General features: G+C 41.1%; 1 protein-coding gene across 23 annotated transcripts in view; it reads left to right on the top strand.

Moving 5' to 3' along the window:
* Positions 1-22,129, top strand: part of NRXN1 (neurexin 1) — a 1,212,452-nt gene that overhangs the window by 611,137 nt on the left and 579,186 nt on the right. For all 23 annotated transcript variants that reach the window (XM_034764365.1, XM_034764364.1, XM_034764372.1 and 20 more), the window contains 2 exons: positions 3,274-3,655; positions 4,156-4,346. In XM_034764365.1, coding sequence (XP_034620256.1) covers positions 3,274-3,655; positions 4,156-4,346 — 573 coding nt within the window. The remainder of the gene's footprint in view (positions 1-3,273; positions 3,656-4,155; positions 4,347-22,129) is intronic.

Here is a 22,129-nt window from a genome sequence, read left to right as displayed (position 1 = left end):
CTTGTGTTACTTGCAGTGAGAGCTGATACACACTCTTCCAAAAGCTGAATTTGACCCTAAATAAACAAATTTTCAGTTTCCTACCAAATTTATATGAATAGAAATAAATAATGAACCTCACTGCCAGCAGCAAGACAGAATGTTTTTCATAGTTTTCATAAGGCACCAGAAGACCTTTATTTGTAGTTGTTGAGCCAGTAGTAGCTCTGTAGTTGATCAATATGGGTTTTCAGTTCTTTGTGTTCCTCAAGAGGAGTGTCTGGACTAGCATACAGAGTGATGAGGAAGGTGGGCCAAGGCAAATCAAGAGGGCTTGAGGAATTCACTTTTACATGTATTGACCCCAACACATAGATGGATTTCACCCTGTGTCTCTGGCTGTGTAAACTTCACATGTGTAGCAGCATCCTTTGACTGTTGGATCCTGTACCCATTGAAATCAATGCAAAACATCCACTTAAGTAGTGCAGGGTCAGAGCTGAGCCTAGTTATTTTGCAAGTGAAGTAAATTTCATCCTGTGTGCTTGAGTGCAGGAAAGGCAGGCTGGAAAACTTTGAAAGGCCTTACAAGTCTGTGTATGGGCCAGGTAATATATATTGCAGGCCTGTGGTGCAGTGTGTGCGTGTGTGTTTTCTGACATAGGCACTAAAACTAAAAGGGAAAGTGTCAAGTAACATCGGCCCAGAATAAAGGCTCTGTAAGAAAAGATTATACAAATTGAAATAATGATTGAAATGTTTTTTATGAATTGTGTTTAAATTATCTACAAAGAGGTTTTTAGTTATTTTGTTTAAATGTAAAACAACTCCTGTAGTACTAGAAACCCAAACGCTGCATCACTGTGCTAAGTACATAAGCCAGAGGGTGAAACTGACTATAAGCACAAAAGTGTATCCGAATAATTCAATTTCACTGTCCAGCCTGAATGAAGTGGAGGAAGTAAGTAAAGTGCACAAGGAAATGGATTTTGTCTTGTTTTAACAATTTCTTTTGAGAGCTCTCTGGTATACATTTTGATTAAATATAGATTTTAAATTAATCACCCAAGGTGCATCATAAAGCTGACATATGTAAAAATGTGTAGGCTGTAAATCTGGCTTGGGCCATGCATATGTGCACACCTGAAAGGATGCAGATAAGAGGCTAACTGCAAGACATTACCTGCCCTAATTGTCTAAACCCACTGAAACCCTGCTTTTCAGGCTCTTTGACAAAACATGAGGAATACGTTCAAAGGAGGTATGCTGTTAGAGCCAGACTTCTGGCTTTGCACAATTGGTGTATATACCCCACTGCTACCACTGATCTGGAGAACAACTGCAAATGTACAGAAGACTCTGAGCCTTGATTAAACCAAAACAGTAATTGTCTAGCTCATTTCCTTGTGAAAATAGCCTACCAATAAACTGATATAAACCAATGTAACCCAATGACTAGATTGGAAAGAACAAGTAAGCTGGACTTTGCTTCCTCAGCAGGATTCTGAGGGTACTAAGAATACCTCACCTCCTCTCACCCACACCCTCCCATTCCCCAGTACACCTTTTTATGGCACATGAATTGGTTCATTTTGTGATATGATCCAAACAATCATTAGGAATTATTAGTGAGACCATTACTAGAATACTGCATCCATTTCTGGTGTCCACATTTAGAAAAATATGTTGGAAAAATTGCAAAGGGTTCAAAAAGCCACAAGAAAGCTGGAAAACATGCCCTACAGTGTAAGATGTAAGGAGCCTGGTCAACTTAGCTTACTGAAATAAAAGTTAATAGGTGATTTGTTTAGGGTCTGTAAGTATCTACACAAGGAAAAGGTTTCCAATGGAAGAGGGCTCTTTAATCCAGCAGGCAAAGGCATAAGAAGATGCAATGGCTGGAAGTTGAAATTATACAAATACAAAGTGGATAATTAACCATTGGAACAACACATCAAGGGATATAGTAGATTCTCCATCACTTGAAATCTTTACATCAGGACTGGATATATTTCCTAAATGACAGGGTCTAGTTCAACAACAAGTTATTTAGTTTGATGCAGGAATTACTGGGTGAGGGTCTATATAGGCTCTATTATTCAAGAGGTCAGACTAGATCCTCAGAACAGCCATACTGGGACAGACCAAAGGTCCATTTAGCCAAGTATCCTGTCTTCCAACAGTGGCCAATGCCAGGTGCCCCAGAGGGAATGAACAGAACAGGTAATCATCAAGTGGTTCATTCCCAGCTTCTGGCAAACAAAGGCTAGGGACACCATCCCTGCCCATCCTGGCAGATAATCATCATAATCTCTTGTGGCTTTTTAAAATCTTTGGGCAAAATCCTTGACCCACTGAAGACAATGGCAAAACTCCCGTTCACTTCAGTGGGGGCAGGTGTCACCATATAAAGCTGTGAATGTTGCTAACATGCTCCAAAATACCTTTGGATACTTGTGTGAAAATAGTGAGTTACTTTTGAGGGAGGAGGGGAAGGGAGTCATCTTCTTCTTTGCATATGCACAATGTGCCTCAGGTGGTATGTGACCCAGATTCATCACTGAATTTGATCCACAGTTGGGATCTTAGCTTCCCTGGCTCAGGTCAGGTACTGACAGGGAGTGTGATGTTATTGTTGATCCAGGCCTCCTGGGGAAGGAGTGACAAAAACTGTTTTTCAGACGTGACCCAAAAATTTTAGACTGGTTTTAGCTCTTATCTCATTTAGCCTCAGCTGCAGTCCCATACACTACATGCCACACAGATTAAACTTGCTCCTGATAAAAGAAATCTGCATAGGTGGCTGAAGGCAACCAGAATCTATGATCTCATTAACAAACAATATTAAGGCTTAAAAGGGTACAGTTTTTCCCGTTGACATAGTTAATCCACCTTTGCTAGAGGTGATAGCTATGTTGAGAGGAGAAGCCCTCCTGTTGACACAGCACTGTCTACACTGGAGTTTAGATCAATATAACTGTGTCCTCAGAGGTGTGGATTTTTCACACCCCTCAGCGTCATAGTTATACCAAGGTACATTTGTAGTGTAGACCTGGCCTTATTGTGCACATGTTTGGGGTGCACATTGAGGCCTGATCCAATACCTATTGAAGGCAACAGAAAATCTTCGAGTGACTTTAATAGGCTTTGGATCAGTTTAGATAATTTTATGTTTGGAGCCTGTGTGTTTTTAAAATGTAACAGTCCTGCATGTTTTAAAATTATTATGGATTTGCAACCACTTCACATGCATCCATTTCAGACATTAACATTGTTTATTATTGTTGTTTTAAGGTCAAATGGCTGGTGATCACACGAGACTGGAATTCCATAACATAGAGACAGGAATAATAACAGAACGCCGCTACCTGTCCTCTGTTCCCTCTAATTTCATTGGACATCTGCAGAGTCTCACATTTAACGGCATGGCATACATTGACCTATGTAAAAATGGAGACATTGATTATTGTGAGCTAAATGCCAGATTTGGTTTCAGGAATATCATAGCAGATCCTGTCACCTTTAAAACAAAAGCAAGCTATGTTGCACTGGCTACACTACAAGCCTACACATCTATGCACCTTTTTTTCCAGTTCAAAACAACATCACTGGATGGACTGATACTCTATAACAGTGGAGATGGAAATGATTTCATTGTAGTTGAATTAGTTAAAGGGTATGTACACAGCTAACTGTGCCATAAGCAAAATAGTTTGGGTTCTTTTACAGTCTTTAGACATGTTAAAATCATGAGGTTTAGGTTGAAAATCTTGACTTCCCCAATTTTTTTAGAATCTGGTTGGTAAACATCCTGTGAATCTTTTTTTCTTTTCAGGCTGAAACTTAGTTAAATATGAAAAGCAAATAATAATATAGTTTGTATAGGACATAGACAAAAAATAATCCTAATGCACCCTGCTGCTTCAACAGTAATTAGAAACCTGGGGCTAGATCTTCAGCTAGCATAAGTCAGTGTTGATTTCACTGGAGCTAAGTTCATTTACCCCACTTGAGAATCCAGCCCCTCATACTCAGAGTTATTCTCCTTGCTTGCCAGTGACACTGCAGGGGGGGTGGGGTGGGGGGGGGAAGGAAACAAAATATAGGGTGCCCTAATTTGTACCTTCTCAGGTATGCAAGAAAAACTAACTTTTTAAAAAAATGTTCTTTATCCAGGTATTTACATTATGTGTTTGATTTGGGAAATGGTGCAAATCTCATCAAAGGAAGTTCTAATAAACCTCTGAATGACAATCAGTGGCACAATGTGATGATATCGCGGGATACCAATAATCTTCATACTGTGAAGATTGACACTAAAATCACAACACAAAGCACAGCAGGAGCCAGAAACTTAGACCTCAAAAGTAAGTACAATAATTCTTGTGTAATGTGTGGTGGGATACTTTGCAGATGGATAGTTATATTTGTCAAGAGTAATTTAAGTTTATGGTGCTATATAAAGATTACTATAACTGATAATAATTAATATGTCCACGTGAAATCAGTTTCTTCTCATTATTCTTACACTCTCAATTCAGTAATTTTGCATGGTTATGTAAGACCAAAAATGTAGAGAAAAAATTTCAACTTTACACTAGGCAGAAAGACAAGAGAGTGAAAAGAACACAAGGCTTTAGGACCCTGTGGAAAAAAATCCAATAGCTGAAATTAATAAGGATGAAAGCAATAAGGGTCTATAGGAATTAAATAAGTCTATAGAAATTACTCTAAAAGTCTATACAATTAAATTGAGAATCACATCCTCACTGTAGAATTCTAAAAATTCTTTCCTCAGTCCTAGATGCCACAAACACTCACAGAGAGCACAGTCCAAGAGCTGGAGTAGAAGCTTAGTGACATTATAAAACTGCCCTGTCCTTACTTGTGGTTTGGGAGAAATTCTGACCTGAAGCCTGTTATTTAGTATTTTCCGTAAAGCCTGTTTACTAGCGCTTGTAAATGAGGGAAGTAAATACTGTATTACCCTGAGTGCTCTGTTCAGTCACATGCTAATTCTTATAATTTGGTATAATATCTTGCATGAAAAGCACAGTTTTGTGCTAATTCTCAAATAAAAGTAACATTTTGAAATATCAGATGCCTGCCACATTAAATATATGTGTACATTTGTGTAGGTACAGATCTCATTTAAATATATAACTGTTTTAAAGATAATCTTGTCAACCAAATTTTGTGTGAGTGAGTGAACTGAATAGTAATTCGATTGGCAAGAATAGGTCTCAAGGAATCAATTAGGGTAAGATGAATACAATGCATATTTGAAAGAATGTGTAAAGATGTATTTTTTAAAATTTTCTACAAATTGTATATAACCAAGAAAATTCATTCTGATTTCATGGTAGAATAGTCTATATTTTATAACTTTTTATATAAAAAATATATTAGGAGACACAAAACTAATACATTAAGATGAAGAAATCTACATTTCTTAACATTCAGCTTATGATACTAATTGGCAAAATGCAGGAAATTCAAAGTTGATATTAATATTCCATCTTGAGCTCGCTGCATTTTCTTTTAACCACCTTCTGAGTTAAAGATAATGAGCTGACCTTGGTAATTACTGTGGATTTTATGATATTTCACGTTTGATATTTCACTTTCCCATCAGTGGCTTCCTTATCAAAAATGCTTTGTTTACAAGTCTAATCAAGATTTTCTAATTGCTAGCTCTGAAGCTTCATTGGGGCATTTGAAAATCAAACTGTTCTTTCTGCTTTCTATATCTTTGCTCTAATTATGGACAATTACAATTCAGAATCAGAATCAGATTTTCAAAGTTATTGTTGAAGAAAGAAGCAGAAGAAAATCCAGCTTGTTTTTCCACAGCTATACTGGCTCTGCAAGTGTGTGTGTGTGACAGAGAGAGAGAATATATATCTGGCTATAAAAGCAGATTTTGACAGTATATTAAACAGATACAACTTGGAATATGCATATTGTCATGAGCTGATAAGAGAAGTTAAACATGTTTTACTTATTTTATTGTATCCAGCTGCATCTTAATATTGTTCAGATATAGTGTTGTTGATTTTTTGTTATGTTACTTTATAAAAATTAGTTGATACTAATATAAAGATATATACTTAATAAGACACTAGAGGGCACTATTATGTCACAAAATATGCTGCTTGGTGTATTCATGAAAAGATAAATGCTCCTGACAGGATAGACTATGAAATCCAACATTCCTTTGTTTTGGTCACATTTGAAATTCCACAATATTCTCTTTGCATGCAAACACATCCATTGCTCATGGATTTGCTAACTTTGAGGCTGCAGATTTTCAATTCACAAATACTAAGAAGTATAAAAGTGTATCAACATTTTAAACTAGGGAGGTGAATTATATTAGACACTGACTTTTTGGTGGAAGTTTTATGTAATTTGCCACACAGCAAAAAATCTTTGGATAAAAGAATAATAATCCTCATGATACAGTAAGTGACCTTGATCAAACAGACTTTCTATCATAGTACAGGTTCTCAATCTTTCTCTCGCCAGCAGTACTATGTTTTTGAGGTTTTTTTAATTTTTAATGAATTAGTATGTCTTGTTTCATCAGCATAATTAAATCATGATATAGGACATATAAAGTGAGTGGGGGTTTTGTTTGTTTTGTTTCATAAAGCTGATGAATTTTAACAAGTCAAATAGGAGACTGGGCATTCTATAATGGGAAAGCCCAGTTACATTTCACTGGTATTTCCTCTTTCTTTTTTTATTTCCTTTGAATTATTCTTCCATACCATTCTTTATTTCTTTTAAATGACAATAGCACTCCTCTATCGTATTACATGCTGATCCTGCAAACACTTATGCATCTGTTTAACATGACTCAGATGAGTAGTCCTGCTGACTTGATTGTACATGTTAAGAACAGCCAAACTTCCACTGGTTCTACCACCAGTTCAACTTAATTGGAGTTAGCACTAGCAGGAACACTAATGTGTACAAAAGTGCTTGCCCATGGGAAGCTTGTATATACCTTGGCCCCCACCAGTTCTGACACCAGTTCAGCTGAATGGAAGCTAAGCACTGGTTGAAATTTTTTTGTTAAATTCCATAGTGTAGACATAGTCATAATATCCATCAACTGCTGGATATTCAAGTAAACAACAAAACAGGAGATGGAGAGGTATTAGTGTGCTTAGAATCGAATAGATGGGTTATTTCTTTTAGAAGAGAAAATGAGCAGACTGGGTTAATGCCTCATTATTCTGATCTGTTCTTGTGTTTGTATGTACAATTATAACAGATAGCCTATGAAGAGAAATGAGTCTTAACAACAAAAGCAGCATAATTCAGGCATGCATACCTGCAGAGTTACAGCAAAGGTTTCTTCAGTGTGAGTTTTTTGGTTATACTCCCTATCCTGTTTTCAGTATAGCTCATATGGTTCACACACTCATAAAGACCAGGTCACAATTTAAAGGTTTCAAAGTTCTTCTCTAAATATACTTTTGTTCCTCTTTGTTTCCTCTACCTGACATTGTGCTCTCAGAAGCCATGCAAGTTTGGGTGACCAACCTGCTGTGTTTAAAATAATTCAACAATCTTAGTGAAGTTGAGGGGTTGCCTGGGTGTAACTGAGGGTCCATCATTTGCAGGGTCCCTTACTGCTGCCAAAGGAAAATGTTGTCCTCATTCAACTATACATTTTTCAACACCTTTAGTCATAGGCGCTGGAACTCGGAGTGCTGGGGGTGCTGCTGCACCCGCTGCCTTGAAGTGGTTTCCATCATATACATGGTTTAGTTTGATTCAATGGCTCTCAGCACCACCACTATACAAATTGTTCCAGCACCACTGCCTTTTGTAACTCCTTTGTCTCCAGCTTTTGCCTGTGTTGATAAATCCAACTCATGGTTTTGTCTCAGCCTCTTTCTATTAAATGCTTCAAAAGCAAATGTACATCCTCAAACATAACTCTGTCTCCTCTTTCTCGCCTAAACTTTAACCACCCATTTGCCTCTACTGTGCATAATCTCGGCATTATGCTTGACCCTGACGTTAACATTTTATGCCAAAAATTAGAATTACTTCACCATAAGAAATTCCAATACTTCAACATTCGCTTTCATCCAAAATCGGGACAAAAAGTTGAAATGTCTTTTTTTTTTCCAGAATGAAAAGTTGGAATAAATTTTGATTCAGAAATGTTGAAACATTTTGTTCCAGCTCAGATCAGTTTGACATTGACCTGCATCTGCCTGAGCTACTTGTGCAGCCTCAAGGGTATCTCATGGATAGCTTGGGTGCTTCATGCCTCCATCCTTGCTTCAGCTCAGGCTCTCTGTCATCTGTGTCTTCATATGATTTTGCAATGTGTCTGCTTTCATTTTCCTTCTCTTCTGCCTCTTTAACAATCTGGGACAGCCTACAGTCTGAAACATCTGAAAGGAAACTGGTCAAATTCACCACTGGTGTAACTCCAGTGATTTCAGAGATGTATATATTTGTCCCAATGCCCCTACTTAGCAATTAAAACATCCTTTCAAACTTGCTATGAAGATTTAGTAGCCCATGTGTGCACAAATCTACATCTTTTACTATGATGACTGGTGATAATGAAATAACCTAATAATATTTTACTTGGCTGTCAAAATATGTTACCCATGCTGGGTGAGTGGATAGAGTAGATAGAATTTTGCAAGGATGAACTAAACCATCTTGTTAATGGAAAAGTGAATTGTTCTAGCAGTGGAAATTGAACCTGAAGTGATATCAATTTTCTACAACATTTGTTCCTGTAATCAGCCCTATATTAATTTTGCCACATTAAGTATTTCTCCTTCTCACAAGGTCTCTGTCAATAGCAGTGGTCTTTCCCATTTATGAAGGCTACATCTACACTTGGAACTGGTTTCCGTAAATTTACTTGTGTATCTCACATCAAGCTAGCAGGCCAAAAATAGCAGTGAAGCTGTGGTAGCACAGGACAGTGGCAGCACAGACTGGTTGCCCACATACAAACCGGTTTGAACCCTGTGGGTATGTACTCAGAGCAGTTAGCCCATGCCACCACTCACCACTGCCCATACTACTGCAGTTACAGTACTATTTTTAGAATGCTGCCTCGATGAGAGCTAGCATGAGTGGGTCTGAGACCTAGGAATCACACCCTAGGTAGTGTAGAAGTAGCCTGAGACCCAATGCTTTGTTGAAAAGCAAAGAACAATATTTTATTTAAAAATGAAAACTTGTACAAATGAACAAGCATTAGCCATGAACTTTTCCCAAATCAACATGCATAAGTTAATTCCAGTGACCTTGCCAGAGGGATGTGAACTCTTCATGCAGAAATAGCTTTTTTTTTCTAGAGGCAGAATTCCAGATACTGTTACCTGGGTGAGATGTCATCCTCCATATTTCTTCATAACCTGACTCACCTCCTATCCCCTAAAATCTAAGGTCCCCAAATACAGTGACGAACCCTGCCAGTGCTTTCCTAGTTACAGAATGTACCATGACAGTGGAACCAGTGTGACTGACATGTGTAGGGGAAGTGGGGTAGGAGTTAAGAGATGCGTAGTTCCTGTGCAGTGTAGAATCCCACTTTGTGGTATTCTCCATGTGTAGGCAAGGAAGTCAAGCGTGTGGCCTGAGGATTTGCTATAATCCATTTCTGCTTTCCATTGAGAGTGTGTGACCCTAATTGACCTGTGTTACTTCAGGTCAGTTAGGAACACCTGAGTGCAATTAAGGGCTGCCTGAAACCTGCTGTGGGGAGAGACGGGAGACAAACTGCTGCAAGGCTGTAGGCAGCAGGGAAATAAGTTTCTCCAGTGTGAGAGACTGCGCTCCTCCCCATAGGGGAGACACCCAAAACCCAGTGCCTTTTTAGGGGAAGGACCAAAACCCTGGGGCCAGTGACAGGACAACACCTGCCCCAGTGAGGGGCCCAGGGAAAGGTATTATCCTTTCGTTTCAGTGTGTTATAGACTTTTTCCCTTTGGCAGAGGAGCACTCCTCAGGCCTGGCCCGAGGCCTACTGGGAAGGCTCTGAGAAACAAATCCTGAAGAGGGAAGACAGACATGCTCCCGAGTGGGGGGATGATTTACCCCAGGCCCTGTCCCTGGCAGAGGAGGGAGTGTTAAGTCCGGCGAGGCAGAAGGGGTCACACGTGGTGTCAGGGGTGGGATTGCATTGGCGCTGAGAACCATTCCAGGGCAAGGTAAATCCACCCCCTTAAAATGGATAACATTGTGAGGGCTCTGGTGTAGGACATGGCAGCACAACAAGAGGCTACCAGGACTCAGATGACTGCCCAACAGGAGTCAGTACGACTATAACAGGAGACGAATCAGCTGCTGATAAGCCAGGAAGCCCAGGATCGAGCCACCCTGCAGGAGATCATGAGCTAGCTGAAGGCCCTGACCACTCTGACACATTGCCTTAATGAGATGCGACCCCTAAGGGCCAGCAGTTACCTGCAAAAGATGACGGTGGAAGATGATGTGGAGGCGTACCTTCTCACCTTTGAGAGAACGGCCCTATGTGAGGCCTGGCCCCGAGACCAGTGGGCCAACATCTTGCCCCTTTCCTGTGGGGGGAAGCCCAGAAGGTCTACTATGACCTGGCAGCAGAAGCAGTCACAGATTACCTCCAGTTGAAGGCAGAGATCCTGGTAAGATCCAGAGGTTCCATGAGTGGAGGTACTAGGATGGTAAGGTGCCGAGGTCACAACTGTTCAACCTGATTCACCTGCCTGTTGACGAACCTGATAAAAGCCCAAGGCCCAGAATAGTGAAATGGACCAATGCTGCTGAAGAAGCATTTACAGATCTGAGGACCACCTTCTGTAGTAATTCAGTACTAGTAGTGCCAGACTTTGAGAAAGAGTTTGTACTACAAACGGATGCCTCCGAGGTCAGATTGGGAACCATACTTTCTCAAATGCTAGGAGAGGAAGAACATCCAGTCCTATTCCTTAGTAGGAAACTCCTCTACAGAGAACAAAGGTATGAAGTGGTAGAGAAGAAATGCCTGGCTGTAAAGTGGGCCATGGAAACCCTATGCTACTACCTACTCAGACGGTGTCCATAGGGGAGACACCCAACACCCAGTGCCTGTTTAGGGGAAGGACTGACACCCCAGGGCCAGTAACAGGACAACACCTGCCCAGTGAGGGGCCCTTTTGTTTCAGTGCGTTATAGACTTTTTCCCTTTGTTTGACAGAGGAGCACTCCTCAGGCCTGCGCTGAGGCCTACTGGGAAGGCTCTGAGAAACAAACCCCAAAGAGGGAAGACAGATACGCTCCAGAGTGGGGGCGGAGGGGCTGATTTACCCCAGGCCCTGTCCGTGGCAGAGGAGGGAGCGCTAAGTCCGGCGAGGCAGAAGGGATGCCATGCCATAGTGTGCAGGTGAATGAAAGCTACTCCAGCCATTGGTCTACACTTGAAGTATTACTAATGCCAAGCATTCAGAAATCATTAGTTGGCCCCCACAAAAATAATAAGATTGGCATAAGAACCATGAGTTTATAAAAATACTAATTTCATGGTTCTTTTGATTTGATATCGGGCTGTATTAGTAGGAATATTGCCAGCAGAATGAGGGAAGTGATTATTCCCCTCTATTCGGCACTGGTGAGGCCACACCTGGAGTATTTTTGGTCCCATCCAGTTTTGGTCCCCCACTACAGAAGGGATGTGGACAAATTGGAGAAAGTCCAACGGAGGGCAATGAAAATTATTTGGTGGCGGGGGCAGATGACTTAGAATCATAGACTATTAGGGTTGGAAGAGTCCTCAGGAGGTCATCTACTCCAATCCCCTGCTCAAAGCAGGACAACACCAACTAAACCTTCCCAGCCAGGGTTTTCTCAAGCCAGGCCTTAAAAACCTCTAAGGATACAGATTCCACCACCTCCTTTGAGAAGAGTCTGCAGGAACTGGGGTTATTTAGTCTGCAGAAGAGAAGAGTGAGGGGGGATTTGATAGAAGCCTTCAACTACCTGAAGGGGGGGTTCCAAAGAGGATGTAGCTAGGCTGTTCTCAGTGGTGGCAGATGACCGAATAAGAAGCAATGGTCTCAAGTTGCAGTGGGGGAGGTCTAGGTTGGATATTAGGAAACACTATTTCATTAGGAGGGTGGTGAAGCACTGGAATGGGTTACTTAGGGAGGTGGTGGAATCTCCATTCTTAGAGGTTTTTAAGGCCTGGCTTGACAAAGCCCTGGCTGAGATGATTTAGTTGATGTTGGTCCTGTTTTGAGCAGGGGATTGGACTAGATGACCTTCTGAAGTCTCTTCCAACCCTAATATTCTATGATTCTATGATCTTCTAGTGTTTGAGCCTTTAGGGGGTCACTTTTTCAAGCTTTTTTCTAAAGCTGTGATGACTAGAAACTTGTGCTTTTATCAAAGCTGAGATACTCATCTAATCAAATGAATCCAGAAGCTAGGGATTTAAGAAAATCACCAAAAATCAGGATAGTCTCAATAAAATCTCTATAGTTGGCTACACTGCAGAGCCTCTGCAGTACAATTCTGCAGCTGCTCTGTAGCTGGTGTGATGGGACAAGGCCAGATGGCTACAGTAAGGTAGTGAGGAACAGGTATGTTAGCCCCAGGCTAAACAAATCCCTGGTACCATGGTAACCAAATGGCAGTTGCTCCAGGTTAATCAAGACACCTGGGGCCAATTAAGATCCTTCTAGAAGGCAGTGGAGATAGCTAGATTGATTGGGACACCTCAAGCCAATCAAGGGCTGGCTGGAACTAGTTCAAAGTCTCCCCGTTAGTCAGTGAGGGGTGGGTGTCAGGAGCTATAGGAGGGAGCTGTGCTGTTGGAGGAACGAAGCAGTACAAATCTATATCAGGTGCAAGAAAGGATGCCCTGAGGTAATTGTGAAGAAAATATTGAGTGGGGGCTGCTGTGGGGAAGTGGCCCAGGGAATTGTACACGTCCTATTTCCAAAAAGTCAGCTTCCATAGCTGCTAATTTTAGGGTCCCTGGGCTGGAGCCCGGAGTAGAGGGTGGGCTTGGGTTCCCCCCTCCCCTCCCTGATTAATCACTGATACTGAGAGACAACAGAGACTGTGCGAGGGAGGGTTGCTTCTCCTCATCTCCCTTCCTGGCTTATGATGAAAATGGCTCAGTAGACTGTGACCCTTGCCTTTAGAGAGAGAAGGGCTATGCGGAGGGTCACAGTGAGCCTCTGAGGCTAGCAAAATCCATCAGGAAACGCAGGACCCACGGAGTCAAGGACAGAACTTTGTCACACTGTGGAAATTCCTTTCCTTTGTCCCCCACCCCCTAACTCATCTACTCAGCACCCAGCTGGTTTAAGTGGTCTGGATACTGTCCTCTGAAGCCTTCTGAAATACCCAAATCCATAGTTTTATACCAGTAATGTGTGAACCTCAAAAGCTTTGAAATGCATCTAAGAGGTTATTAAAATGTATCCTAATTACCAGTATCTGAACCTTTTCAGGAGGTCTGTCTGTCTGTCTGTCTGCAGTCATGGCCTAAAACCCTTCCCCCAAGAATTGACAGTTTTTTCCCATCTTTAAATAAACCCATGAACTTGGTTCAAGCTTATCTGAGCTAGATTTTTTTTAACCTACTCCTTGAATTCTCTGAGGGGAACCTTCCAAATCTTTTCTTCAAAATATGCAGTACTAGTAGTACTTTGTAACTCCCTTAAAGGGTCCTGGAGTGCTGACTAAGCAGCCTCATTGCAGTAGTAGCTGATTCATGTAATAGTTTTCATAGATTATTGGAAGGCAATTGGATGGGTGAGGGGTTTGGTAATAGGATACTAAGCCTTTCACTTCTATCAGATTCAGTCCCAGTACACATTCAGAGTGGCAAAGCTTTTTAACATCTGATAACTGCTTAATAGTCTATGTAGGGGACCATGTGAAGCCCTAGGAAGGGGGAAGAGTTCTGGAGAGATGACCAATCCCTGAAAATCCCTCTTTCAACTGGACAGGGATGATCTACATACAGAGGAATCCCTTTTTGTGTACATCTTGAAAGCATAAAATGGGCTAGTATTAAGTGTTTGCTGTCAAATAGAGAGTGAGTGAACGATTATGGATGAACTGTCTACAGGAAACAGGAAGGGAAATCTGGATACCGTATAGCATGAAAAGACTACTTCATGGTATTTTGTATGGGTTTTAGTTGTATGCAATTTACAGGTGTGTTGAGTGCATGAATACAATAAAGGGCATTTGGAATGCTTGAACACCTCATCCCCCCCACACAGCATAACCACCTCCCCCCAGTGTGAAGTAATTGGCATAGGGTAGATTCTATGGGAGATGGATTACCACACACATTTATGTGGCAATTAGATTTTATTATTTACCATTTAGCATGCACCACCAACTTTCCCTCACAGTACATTGGACAAACAGATTGCTTTAGTTTTAAATCTGCTTAATCTCTGTCAATACTGATGCCTTCCACTTCCTCTTCCTAATAAAATATTAAAGCAGGAGAAGTACTATCACTGGGGTTGTCAGTTCTCTTTGGTGTGTTTTATTCAGGGCCGGCTCCAGGCACCAGCGAAGGAAGCAGGTGCCTGGGGCGGCCAATGGAAAGGGGCGGCAGTGCGTCCGTTGTCGGGGTGGCACATCCCGAGCGGCGGCGGCGGCACTTCGGTGGCAGCTCAATCGGCCCGCTCCGGATAGACGGCAATTCGGCGGCGGGTCCTTCACTCGCTGTCTTGCTCCTCGGTGGCACTTTGGCGGCAGCTCGATGGGGTTATTTTTTTTTCACCACTTGGGGTGGCAAAAACGCTGGAGCTGGCACTGGTTTTATTGTATCTGTTTCTTTTATCAGAATCTGTTATTTAAGAGCTGGATTCTGGCTTTAGGTACATTCCTGATCAAGGTTTCTAAGCTGCACCATGCCAAGAGTAGTCCTGAGAGACATTGTGACTTAGACACCCCTCTCCCTAGCACTCCCTTTACTCTATTCAAAACTCAGCTGCTACAGTCATCTTCCTTCTCATGTTTCTGACCACTTAGCTCCACCCCCTTTTAGAATAGTTTCTGTGAAATGTGAAGTTTTTATCCACCATAAATAGGTTTGCTCTAAGGCAATGAGTTGGGTGGGAAAATTCAGCAGGGAGTGGAAATGACATAACAGCAGCACAAGGGGGACAGTGGTAGATAGCACAGTAGGTGCAGCAAAGGTATGTGGATGGCATGGCAACAGCAGGAGAGGAGCACAGCTGAGGCTGGTGAGGAAGGTCCACAAGGCAGCAGGTAGTGGGTAGTACAGTATGATCAGGGGAGTTGGAAAAAAGTAGAGCAGCAGGTCTGAGGAGTTTTACCTCCAACCTGGAATATGACATACTGTCAAATTAGAAGCAAAAGAATCTACACTGTGCTCCTTCTCATTGTACCCTTGTATTACGGATGAGACGGAAATGAGGCAGGCAATAGGGTTGAGGGCATATATTTCCCCAAAAGAGAGTGACATTCTAACCCAGGTTCACTCCTGTAATTACACAGTTCTATTCCTGTAAATACGTATAACCTCTTTGCCTTGTTTTGTTAGCGGCATGGAAAGTGTGGAAGATACAAGGCAGCATCTGACACAGTGCACAACTGGTAGTTTCAAAGCACTTGAAAGAGCAAATAATTCAGTAAAAACTATCCAAAAACTCTGGCAGTGAACAAGTTGTCCTTTCCATTTGCAGTTGCAAAGGTGAAGGGTTTTGGAGCTGATGGAATTTGCACTTACAAGAGAGGAAATATCCCGAAGACCTTACTTTTCCTCCCAAAAGTGTCCCATTGAGTATACAAGATACAAGTTCCTATGCGATACTGATACTAAAGCTTGGATTCTCACAGGTGACAAAAAATGGGCCTAAGCCACCACACTGTGTGCTTTTCCTCTTCTCTTGATAACTTGTCTGGTGGCAGACTGAGTTCATCCTCTCATGGAACTAACATGAAGCAGGTTTGTGAACAAGGGTCACATTGTATTGCAGGGGTGGTGTAACACAGTCATCCCTTTTAAGTCTGGAGCAGCTGAATGGCCTAGGGAATGGCAGAGGCAAATGCTAGAAGAGAAGATTTGATCCCAGGGTAATAGTGTCTGAAGATGGAAAAAAACACAACAGCACCCTGCCATAGGCAGGTTTGAAAAGCCTCATGTTACAATGCATGTGCTGTAGAGGCTGTGTGGACATAACTTAGATCTTTATCAATCTCCCTTGAATGTATTGCCTTTGCTAATGGACTGTGGCAGAGTGTAGTGATGCCACCCAGAGGCTGGCAGGGCAGGAATTGACCGTGCTACTGTGGCTAGAGGAAGGACCACATTTGCCTCCCCTTAATATGTGGCTGTCCAGGAATAGGCTATCTGTGAATGGGGTTAATTAATCCTGATCCTCAGGCACACTAGAGTGGGAAGTGTTGTGGAGGCTCATGGGGTTGAGCGTAGCATGGAAGATCTCTATGAAGAAGGATAGAGCGGACAGATGTAGGTGGGAAGTGAGAACAGGGTTTTCCTCTTATTCTCTGGATCTTGGCTGAAATGAGACACACTTTAGACCTTGGTTTGGCTGTCACAAGAGTCAGGGCATTCTTTACATTTACTCTTCTGTTTTACGATTAAGTTTGCATCAAAAGGTGTTTAAGCTTTACCTGTAAGGGCAAAGTCCTTTCTTGCTCTGACCTGCCTGTCACACAAGGCAAATCATGTGTGAGGGAGGGAAGGGGCAAATACTAATTAATCACCTAACTCCCATTGAAAATTAGTGGGGGTTAGATGCTTAACTGCTATTTGTGCCTGTGAAATTGTCCCCCATGGTCAATTAAAGATGGACATTTTACACCTCAGCTGTGTTTAGGATAGTTAGAGTCTTTGACTTATCAAAGAAATATTAGGATGTGGGAAACCTACTGATGGCTGCCCATGGTGCTAACGTTCATTCTTTCTCCCCCATTGCACCTTATAATTGCTTGAAAAACAAAGGAATCTAGTCCCAACTCAACCTCGGTGTTCTCACCGTAAGAGTTCTACCTGGTACCTGCTTGCGCAACTATTAAAGCCACAAACAGCGGTGAATGAGTAACCCTGTAACAATGTATGCTACTTAAGTTGATCTGGCATGTAGTAGCAGAAGATTAATCTATGTTTTACTGGGTTTTGTAGAAAACCTGGTGAGCATTGGAGCATTGCATTTTTTGGAGACTAGACTTTTCCTGTGGTGCATCCCAATGTCCTTGATCTACTTTTCTCATTTGATTGCTTGGTGGAAAGAAGTGGCATATGCTTGATTATTTTTGAAACACTTGATGCACTACAGCAGTGCACTGGGTGAAAAGCATGCTCAACACCATCGCACATCCAGGAGTCAGAGACATTTTCATATGGCACATCAAGGAATCAGAGAAGTATGTGTGTCATGCCTTCAGATTCCCACAGTCTAAATCCATGCCTAGTTGTGTCTTTCTGGAGGAGTAAAGCCAAAATAGTGCAGTGTCACAACATTCTCTTCAATGACTGCGGCAATAATTTTGGACAGAGTGACATTGGAAACAAGGAAGAGAAATTTCCTCTATAATGAGGGAGGAAATCAAAACAATGGCTGGGAATATAGTTGAAAATCAGGAGCACAAAAAAGGATGAAGGGAAAGATATTCACAAATATATCCATCACTATCTCTGAGTCCTATGCAACACCATCCAAAAACTCTCCAGGAACGACTTCTTTATTTTGGTCTGATGAAGACACAAGCTGTGGTTCCTGTTAAATCTTCATTGCCTGTTTCTCTATAGTTGGAACCACATCTGAATGAAAATATTATTCACCCAAAATAATGAGCCTTTCCTTGGCACAATAAGAAAAGGGTATTGCCAGCAATGAGTAAAGTTGCAATACGATATCTTAGCTATCTGCCCTCAAATATCTGCTCTGTCTACTCTGAGTATATTTTATATGCTACTGGCACTTTTATGAGGCAATGACTACAGGAATTCTCTCTCTAAAAGTAATTGGAAGACAATGATGTTCATAAAAATCAACAAATAGCCTTTGCCCTCGAGAGCACGCAATATAGAAGGTCTTGGCTGATGACTGATTCACAGGGGAGAAGCGATGGCTGTATCATTGATAGCATGTTAGTGATGAAGATACTGCCAAAAAGCAAGAATTATTTACTAAAATCAGTAAAAAGGGATGTAGGCCACTCTGTCCCAAAGTTTTATTTTAAATTTCATTGGTTCAGCCTTCGCAACTCTTTTAGTTTCTACACTGAACAAGTGCAGCAAATTAAAAAGATAATGGGTGGGGAAGAAGGGGCGGGAAGGGGGAATTGTGTGTAAGTTGTTTACTAAGTGAACATTAGCAACATTTGTTTCTGTATCATTTATGTGATGTAGTGGTTATGTATCATTTTTTCCATAGCAGTTTGATACAAATAATTTACAAAATAAGCTCAGAAGCTTGATTGATTTATTAAGCAGTAAATCTTAACTCTCTATATTGAAAATGGCATCTCAGTATATGCACCAAAGACTCTAGTCAACTACAAATAAAATCAGTGGAAAAACTTTTATTGCCTTCAATGAGAATTAGATTTGGCCCTAAAGGAGGTTTTCTTTGCCATCATTGTGGTATCCCTGACCAAGCAGCACTACTCTTAGCACCACCTGTACTACTGGCAATGTCTTCCTTTACTCTTTTTCCTTTACTGCTTGCCTCTGCAGCTTGTAATATACATGTCCTCTAGAAATACTGGTACTTATTTATTGTGCTGAATCAGAGGATTCAAAAAAGACATGGAAATAACCATGCTGCTAAACCAAGAATGAGATGCCTCTACAATATTGACTTTTATAATAGAAATGGAAGGAGAATTATGAGGTTGAGGAATATTTACCCCTGCTTATGGACCTCTTCCTCCAAGCATGCCTGGATAACACAAAAGGAATCCCGTTTTTTTCCTACCCTTTGCCTCCTTCTTTTCTTACTTTGCTACTTCTCTGTCCTTATTTGTCCTTTCCAAGTATGTTAGTTTGAATTCTTTTTTTTTAATTAAAAATGTCAAGATGAATTTGAAGACAGTACAGAAGTACAGGTGCAAAAAATCAAAATAACTCTAGGAGGAAAACAAATTCTGAAAAAAAAAGAAAGAAACCTTTTGCTCCAGGAAAATTATGGTGGTTAACTTTGTAACTTAATAAATAATGTATCTCTTTTGTGAATGTGTGTGTTTTCCAGATGTTAAAAATAGAAAGAAAGAAAATAAATGGAAATGAAGTTGGTTAATTATAGGCAACCAATGAAGGACTCTAACATTTGTAGTAGTAATAGGGTTTACTTTGGGTAGGCTGCAGCCAGTAGAAGGTGTCCAGATCTCTTACCATTGAACAGATCTGTCATTCCCTCCATTGAGGGCAGTAGTTCACATAGACAATGTGCAGACAAATAAACACAAATTTAGAGCCTGTTCCTCCAAGTGCTCAGATCATGTAACTCCCATTGAAGTCCATGGGAGTTATGTGTATGGAGAGCATGCAGGAGGAAGGCCCATAATGGGTGATCATATGTAGACAGAGATATTTAGCATGAATGTCTTGCGTAGAGTTTACAATTCATTGTAAATAAGAGAAAAGTAGGTGTAAGAGAGTTTGGAGCATGCTCTGCTGATCCCGCTAATCTCTTCCGGTAGATACAGGGCTAATTTCTCCTCTGACTTACTCATCCTGTAACCCCCAATGGTGTTTACTGCATATTCTTGATTTCTCCTTATCAACACTCTGAGATTCTGCCTTGTTTTCATTTTCTGGTGGATTGAATTATGTAGAGAATCTAATTGTCACTTGTAAATGTGGAACTGAAGCCCTCATGGAAAATAAAGGCGGGGGGGAGAAGGCTATGAAAATGGCTCTCTCTTTTTCAGTGGAAAATGTGAACAAGTCATGAAGAAACAAGTCACAAAAAACAACAACAAAAATGTTTTTTTTCAAACATTTAGGGCTAGATTATATCCAAATAATACAACTTTTAGTAGAGAGTGAGACATCATTGTGCCACTACAAGAGCATAACATCAACAAATTACAACTCCTGGATCATATATAATGACATGTCAGCTCTCCTGGCCTAGTGCATTGAGGGGAGAAGCAAGATTTTCCCTTCTCCTTCATAGAATCATAGAAGATTAGGGTCAAAGAGAAATCAGGAGGTCATCTAGTCCAACCCCCCTACTCAAAGAAGGACTATCCCCAACTAAATCATCCCAGCCAGGGCTTTGTCAAGCTGGGCCTTAAAAACCTCTAAGGATGGAGATTCCGCCACCTCCCTAGGTAACCCCTTCCAGTGCTTCACCACCCTCCCAGTGAAATAGTATTTCCTAATATCCAACCTAGACCTCCCACACTGCAAATTGAGACCATTGCTTCTTGTTCTGTCATCTGCCACCACTGAGAACAGTGGAGCTCCATCCTCTTTGGAACCCCCCTTCAGGTAGTTAAAGGCTGCTATCAAATCCCCCCTCACTCTTCTCTTCTCCACACTAAATAACCCCAGTTCCCTCAGCCTCTCCTGGTAAGTCATGTGACCCAGCCCCCTGATCATTTTTGTTGACCTCTCCAATTTGTCCACATCCTTTCTGTAGAGGGGGACCCAAAACTAGATGCAATACTCCAGATCTGGCTTCACCAGTGCCGAATAGAGGGGAATAATCACTTCCCTCAATCTGCTGGCAAGGCTCCTACTAATGCAGCCCAATATGCCTTTAGCCTTCTTGGTAACAAGGGCACACTGCTGACTAATAGAGAGCTACTCATCCACTGTAATCCCCAGGTCCTTTTCTGTAGAACTGCTGCTTAGCCAGTGGGTCCCCAGCCTGTAGCAGTGCATGGGATTTTTCTTTCTTAAGTGCAGGACTCTGCACTTGTCCTTGTTGAACCTCATCACGTTTCTTTTGGCCAAATCCTGCAATTTGTCTAGGTCACTCTGAATCCTATCCCTACTCTCCAACATATCTACCTCTGTCCCCAGTTTAGTGTCATCCTTAAACTTGCTGAGGGTGCAATCCATCCCATCATCCAGATCATTAATAAAGATGTTGAACAAAACCAACCCCAGGACCGACTGGCTGCCAACTAGACATCGATGTTGATCACTACCCATTGAGCCCGACAATCTAGCCAGCTTTCTATACACCTTATAGTCCATTCATCCAATCCATTCTTTTTTTACTTGCTGGCAAGAATACTGTGGGAGACTGTATCAAAAGCTTTCCTACCCATTTGCTCCAGATTTGTGTGTTTGGGGAGAGAAGGAGGAGGGGCGGGGGTGAGAGTGAACATACAGTGCCCCTTATTTTTTTGTGCCCAAACTGAAGCTTCAAGTGGCCATACATGGGCATGAGGGGAGTTATAAATTTCCCTTCTGACCGTGTCTGAGCATGTCATCTTGAGTCAAAATCTAACCCATAGAGCTAGTCCAAAATTACCCATCTCAACTATTTTTGACAGCAAATGGCCTTTTTTTCTAAAGAAAAAAAGCAACTTCTTTAAAAAATGTTTCTTCGATAGAAAACCAAAAATTACACATTTCTGGAAATTTTTATTTCCCGTTTTCTTTCCCTTTTTGACAGCAGAAAAGACGGGGATGGGTGCAAAATCCCAAAGACCAAAAAAGCCTTCAGTTTTTGTTTTTTTGAGAGGAGATTTTTTTTCCACATGTTTTTTTAATGAAAACTAATCAGGGAATTAAAAATCGAAAAATTCCTGAAAACAGTCTTTTTTTTTTTTACCAGCTCTATCCTTAGTAAATATTTTACTTTTATTTTCAATCAATTTTGTCAGCGATGAGAAATATTTTTCCTAGTTAGTATAGTGAAAAGTGAACTAGTAAAGCAAGTTGAGATAAAATAAAGATGAACCATAGCCCTCATCCAGACCTAAAGCAGAAGCCTAACCAAATATGTCTTGACATTTGGAAAAAGTTCAGTCAAAATTTTTTTTAAATATATATTTTGTATCCTTTTTTACTTTTGAGAATAGAACAGAAATATATAAATATTTCCAAATATAGCAAGCATATGGTTTAAAGTAGAGCTGGTCCAAACTTGAAATTTACATCCAATGGGAAATTTTGATTTAGTAGAAACTGCATTTTCCACAGAAAAAAATATGT

The sequence above is a fragment of the Trachemys scripta genome, chromosome 3 (genome assembly GCF_013100865.1).
Source record: "Trachemys scripta elegans isolate TJP31775 chromosome 3, CAS_Tse_1.0, whole genome shotgun sequence".
NCBI lineage: Eukaryota > Metazoa > Chordata > Testudines > Emydidae > Trachemys > Trachemys scripta.
Note: the sequence above shows the minus strand (reverse complement) of the source record. Positions and strands in the feature narration are given on the sequence as shown.